Source organism: Cebus imitator, unplaced genomic scaffold, assembly GCF_001604975.1.
Source record: "Cebus imitator isolate Cc_AM_T3 unplaced genomic scaffold, Cebus_imitator-1.0 Scaffold73, whole genome shotgun sequence".
NCBI classification, from domain to species: Eukaryota; Metazoa; Chordata; class Mammalia; order Primates; family Cebidae; genus Cebus; species Cebus imitator.
This window is the reverse complement of record NW_016107388.1, coordinates 7,247,522-7,254,047: the sequence shown is the minus strand read 5'-3', so window position 1 is coordinate 7,254,047 and position 6,526 is coordinate 7,247,522. Positions and strand designations below refer to the sequence as shown.

The 6,526-nt window shown below is 43.7% G+C and overlaps 1 protein-coding gene across 3 annotated transcripts in view; it reads left to right on the top strand.

Moving 5' to 3' along the window:
* The first annotated feature begins 653 nt into the window (after window positions 1-653).
* LOC108306672 (short-chain dehydrogenase/reductase family 16C member 6-like) overlaps window positions 654-6,526 on the top strand; it is a 33,659-nt gene continuing 27,786 nt past the window's right edge. For 2 of the 3 annotated variants that reach the window (XM_037739720.1, XM_037739718.1), the window contains exons 1-2: window positions 654-871; window positions 3,093-3,422. In XM_037739720.1, the coding sequence (XP_037595648.1) occupies window positions 3,102-3,422 (321 nt within the window). In that variant the 5' untranslated portion in view covers window positions 654-871; window positions 3,093-3,101. The remainder of the gene's footprint in view (window positions 872-3,092; window positions 3,423-6,526) is intronic. The other variant, XM_037739719.1, reaches the window with a different exon arrangement.

Sequence of the window (6,526 nt, the reverse complement as noted above, 5' to 3'; positions counted from 1 at the left end):
CCGAAATAGAGATGAGGAGATAGAAAGAAAATATGGTATCCGGGCATGGTGGCTTATGCCTGTAATTGCCTCAGTTTGGGAGGCCGAGGCGGGCAGATCTCCTGAGGTCAGGAGTTCAAGACAGCCTGGCCAACATGGTAAAACTTCATAAACTAAAAATACAAAAATTAGCCAGGTGTGGTAGCATGCACCTGTAATCCTAGCTACTTGGGAGGCTGAGACAGGAGAATCACTTGAATCCAGGAGGCAGAGGTTGCGGTGAGCCAAGATTGTACCACTGCACTCCAGCCTGGGCGACAGGGTGAGACTCCATCTCAAAAAAAAAGAAAGTAAATATGGTAAAATGTTTGGCTTGATTGGTTCCAAGTTTGGGTTCTTAAGACATTTATGTGCCATTTCCCAAAGTTTTCTGTGTTGGTAATTTTCATAATAATAATTGGCAGAAAATATTGTATCCTGACAATATTGTTTAGATGATGCTGTAACTGTGTTCCACATTTTCCCAAGCACTAAGGAGGTGTTTGTGTCCTCAATGTAGAAGTAAAGATTTCAGGATACCACATGAAGCCTGACATAATGGCAGTGTTATGCCTGTAAGTTACTTCACAGGACACACCTCTGCTCCAGGCCACTTTGGGAGTTGAAAATGCAGGCTACATGCCAGATATTGCACTAATACAAGCATAGGTGAAGCCCAGACAAATTCTCATGGTCGACACTCCTTTATGTCACCCAGACAGATCTCAGAAGGTGTGGAAGAACAAGTAACCCCAAAGTTATTGAAGAGTGAGCTTCTATCTGCTGATGTGAGTGCTGTTTGCTTCAGCCCCTGTTAGGACACCCGTGCTACCCGAGGGCAGCATTTCTGCAGGTAAGATTAGCTTATTTAGCCACTTGGGAGAACATTCTAAGTGTCTGCAGTTGAAAACAAGTTTCTCTGAGCACAGTTTAGTGCAATTTCTAAACAGGGGTGTGAAGTAATTCTATGATCATCTCTAATGTCGCTCCAGTCTTCTTTTCTAATTGTTCTTGTTCGCTATTGTGGCTTTTGGCAAGTTGAGGGGAAGAGGTGGTTAAAGGACATGAGAGAAAGCCGAGAGAGAGTGGAGGGAACGTGCTTGTGTGTGCCACACACGTGCACCTGAATTCCTGTCCTGGCCTCACTGAGGTCCTACACCTACCAGCAAAGCCGTCTCCCATGTCCTCCTCAGCAATTTCATAATTGAGGCACAGCCCTAAACAGTAGAGAAAAGCTCCCATACCTGAGTGTTGGGCATCTTATGGCTGGCTCGCTGCAAACTCAGTTCCATCATCAAAGAGGATCCTGTGCATGTGACAGGAGCTAATATTTGCATGGCATTTTACAATTTACAAAATGCTTTGCTACATTTGATATTTCAACATGTATAACATTCCTGGGAGTTAAATATCACGCCCACTTCACAGACAAATACACAGAGGCTCACAAAGGCAAATCTTGCCCAAAGCACTCAACTAGTCCATGGCAGGGCCAACAGTTGAATCCACGTCTCCAGAGTGAATCCTACTCATTCCACCCTGCACAACATGAGTGAACATGGCACTAATACTTCCTCCAATCTCATGGCCTGTTCTTCAATCGGAAGCACTCAGTACATGCCTGAAAAATGCAAGAAGGTCCTAGTGATTCAAGTCCCAGTTAACTGAAGTCATTTGGGGAGAGTAGGAGCTCTGGAATCACAGAATCTGCAGTCAAATCCACTTCTACTTACAAATAGTGCAACCCTCAGCAAGTTACAGCCCCATGCATCCAAGCCTCATGCTTAAACCACAGGGCTATTCTGAGAGCAAAATAAGGACACAGTGCCACCTAGTACTTGATAAGTGCTTGCCCATGGGAATGCTTCATGATTCTTTTTTTCTAACTGTCTGGTTATCACAACTGCCCCAAGACCTACCTGGAAGCAATTGTCTTTTCTGCCTGGTACTCTCCATATCAAGGCTCAGATGTCCTTTTTCTTTTATTCCAAAATTGAATGCTTTCAGAGGTCGGAGGGTATGTTCTATTAGTTTAGGACTGAAGAAATGTCAAAACTCTTGTCCTCAAAATGGTCCCAAAGCATAACAATATGTTGCTGAAATTTAGTGATTTTTCATAGCAAGCTACTTGAATTTCTTTGAAGATAAATTGTCTACCTTGAAAACAAACTTTCTTGTACAGAAAAGTTATGAGGAAAGTCCCAATTCTCTCTTGTTCTCAGCACAAAAACCCTGTGGCCCAGAATACCTTCTCCATAATACCTGTATTTTTTTATAGGTGTTAAGTACGGCTTTGTTTCATCATTGTAATACACTGTATGTCTCTAGGATTGTGCGTGAGTCAAAGTCTAGATAAGCTTACAGAAGAGAGTGGATTTTTTATAGCTTAATCTTTTTGATGATTGTAAGCTTGAAATCTCTTGGTAAACACTTTAGGTCCCTGAAATTTTCTGAGGATAATACTTTTCAGAATATAGTTAATATTCTCAATAAATTAACAAGAGGCATCTGTAACGCCCTTTCTCCTTGTTCTGTCTTGGAGGCGGCCTTCTAGCTAAAACTCAAATGCAATCCTCCCTGCCCATTTTTCTTCTTTTCTTCACTATCCCACTGAAAACCAGACTCCTTGTCACCCAGCCCTGGGTTCAAGTCCTTTTGGGATTGTAGTGGTACCACTTCCTGTTCAACGACCCTGAGAGCACTTGATATACCTCCAAAATCTTAGTTTACTAGTCAGATAAAGTGGGCAAGTCAAGGCTCAAACATTTTATGTCTTTAACTGTAAAACTGCCCTAGTAATCTGTGACCTACCTATGGGCTATTAGATTAGTGTAAAAAAGTACCCTGTAAATGGGAAAGGTACTTGTTAACAAAATAATATTTCCATAATCATTATTTATATAAATTTTAAATTTGACAATTCTGTCAATTGTTGTTAATTCGTATGTTTTGAAGAATGAATGTCTCAAAGGCAAATTTCATTGTCCAAATGCTCTATGTGTACTGTAATTGTTGCCATAGTATAATGAATTCATCAGTTACCTTTTTCCCTATTGGGACATTCCTTTCTGCAGTCAGTCAACATGGATGCGATTGCAGGTACCTCCATATTTTTGGGAAAATTTCTATATGACTTTCTGGAATCTTTGGTTTACAAGATAATTCCCAAGACGAAAAAGAATGTTGCTGGAGAGATTGTACTTATAGCAGGAGCTGGAAGTGGACTTGGAAGGCAATTGGCCACACATTTTGCCGGGCTTGGAGCCATTTTAGTTCTATGGGACATTAATCAAGAAGACAATGTGGAAACGTGTAGACTGGCCAAAGAAAAGGGTGGTGAGGAAGTGTTCCCCTGCAAGTGTGACTGTCGCAACAGACAAGAGGTCTGCAGAGTTGCTGACCAAGTAAGCTGACTGGTGTTCTCTGCTTCCATTCCCTAGGAAAATACTGCATCTCGTATGCACTTTTATAGGTAGAAGTTTGTCATAAACCTCGCCCAAGATCTCTGTGTGTTTCCTGCTTGACTCCTCATGTCAGAAATCAGACTGTGTAACCTCCAAAAGGGAGCACAGTGTAAACAAGGCAAGTGGGAGCGTGAGAAGCCTAAGCAAGCGCCGCCCAGCTGCGTTTTAGGGGGACTCATTCATCAGCAGGAGGAGGTGGAAACGGGGCCTCCTCCTGGCTTTGCGGCTCATTGCTTGTGCAGTGTTTAACAAGTTACTGTCTGTCTCTAGGTCCTTGTTTCTTCATCTGTAAAACAAAAGGGTTGAACCAAATTATCTTTTTTTTTTTTTTTGGACACATAGTCTTGCTCTGCTTCCCAGGCTGGAGTGCAGTGGCACCATCTCAGCTCACTGCAACCTTCATCTCCCAGGTTCAAGCAATTCTCCTGCCTCAGCCTCCCGAGTAGTTGGAATTACAGGCCCGTACCACCATGCACAGCTAATTTTTATATATTTTTTTAGTAGAGACAGGTTTTCACTATGTTGGCCGGGCTGGTCTTGAACTCCTGAGCTCAAGTGATCTGCCCACCTTGGCTTCCCAAAGTGCTGGGATTACAGGCATGCACCAGTGCCCTGGGCCAATGGTTTGTGATTCTAATGCATCATATCCATTACCATCACGTACTGAGGATATAAAGAATATGAAATATACAATAAAAATAAAAATAAATTTAAATATGCATTTAGCATATTTTAGACCAAATTTCCTCTTGGACTTAGCCCGTTGATATTTGTTAGAACAAATACTCCTCGTTAAATATTGACAAATACTCGAAATTGCAGCTGTTGGGTGACTAGCAGGTACCCTAACAGCAGTGGGTTAGTTTTGAGCAGCGTTTCAGCCATGTTACCTCGAGTAAGGTATTGTGAGGTCAGACGCAGATGGAGAAAGAGAAACAGAATTGAGCTTTTCCATTTTGTTTTGCTCATAATCCCCGGAGGAGAACACAGCACAGCCTGTAGGACCATGAAGGGGAGCACTGGGGTCGCTCATGAGGCAGAGAGATCAGGCCAGTGGTGGGGGCCTTTATTATGTTTTTCTCAAGGTGGAATAGGCAAGGCAGGGTAAGCGGCAGGGTAAGCATGTTCAGGAATGGTTAATTTGAATAACTTCAGGGGGCTCTAGGGCATAGAGGCTGTCCCTGGTTGTCTGGTACCTGGCCCTGGTACGACTGGGGTAGGTATAGAGCAGCCCAGAGTGTGAGGACCCAATAAGGGAAGTGTTTGGATATGTGGACTTAACAGGCTGTTCAGGAAGGGAAACTAGTCAGCCTTTAGCCATGACCTCAAACTCGTCAAGACAGCACCAGAAAAAAACCAAAAGCCCACTATATTACAAATAGTTACTATTCTAAACACATTATACACGTCACAACCCATTAAATCAACACAATACCACCTTCTTAGGTATACATCATTATCGTCATCCCCACTTACAAACAGAAAACTGAGGAACAGAATGAAAATGTAATGTGCTCAAGATCATAAAACTAATGATTGGCCAAGATTCCAACCCAGGCAAGTTGAAGCCACCATGCTATGAATATATCTGGGCTGAGCTCAGGAAGTACTCCAACAGAGCCCCAGTCCCAGTACCACTAACTAGCCGGATCAGGACCCTGGAAAAAGTCTTTTCTGCCAAAGTATTATCCCATATAGTCTTCACAACGAAATACAGCTAGTGCTCGACTTACGACCACGATTGGTTCCGACAGACTGGTTGTAACACGATTTGGTCGTAAGTTGAGTAGGCTATATGCACGCAGAGATGGTAGTGCTGCTGGAAGCTGGTCCGCACTGTCGTATGCCCAGCTGGGCAACGTTCGCGCTGCCAGACGCGGAGCAGTTGTGGCTAGCGATTGTGGTCTTAAAGTCGAATGGTCGCCAGTTGCATAGGTCGTAAGTCGATCAATACCTGTAGGCACTATCATTTTCTTGTTCTCTTATCCAGTATGCCATGACCCAAAGGGGTGCAAACACTTTAATAACAGAATATCTGAGGGATTTTCCATCCCTTTGGCAATCTAAGCTCTATATATGGAATTCACTTATTGATCCATTCAAAAAACATTCACTGAATCACTCTCTGTGACACATAACCTTCTGAAGCACCCTCTTCACCCTCATCCTTCATCACCCATTGCCTTCTTCTCTATTTGATGGTCCTGTAGGATTTGTTCTTTATAATTCATCATGAGCTAATGCAAATATGTGTGCTGTAGATCCTAGGCACATTTTAGTACACAGCAAGTGGAATCAAAGTTAGTCCTCATTTGTAAACAGTAAAGACATGTGACCAGGAAAGCTCATACACAGATGAATATATCTGGACTGAGCCTGGGGAGTAGTCTAACACAGCTCCAGTCTCAGTACCACTAACTAGCCAGATCAGGACCCTGGAAAATATCTTTTCTGCCAAAGTATTATCCCATATAGTCTTTACAACGAAATAGTACTATCATTTTCTCCATTTTACTAGTGACGAAGCAGAGGCAGAGAGAGTTTAAGGAACTTACCCAGGCCATAGAGCAGACAAGTGAGGGACCCCATTACCTGGGTCAGACCCCATGCTGCATTCCCAAAGGGACAGCAACAATATGTGCATAATCGAAAGACCGCTTCATAATCCACTTTCTTTGATCAAGTATTGTAATCTCCTGCCCTCTTCCCCCACTGCCAACCCCTAACAAATCTTTTCTTCTTGGTCAACATTTTCTTGCTATCAAGTAGAAAACTAGGCTAAAGGGGGACGATCGAAGATGGCCGTTTAGGAACAGCTCAGGATTGCAGCTCCCAGTGAAAGCTCAGAGGGTGAGTGGACGCCGCGTTTTTATTGCCCACAGACTAGGAAATTCCCGGGCAGAGGTGCTCCACGGTCGCCAGCGCGGCTGTTTCGGCCAGCGCGGCTGTGCCGGCCAGCGCCGCTGCTTTGCCCCGCGCGGCTGCTTTGTCGACGCCCTGGAGCCATAGTTCTCCGTACAAAATACACTGGTCCGGGGGCCCTT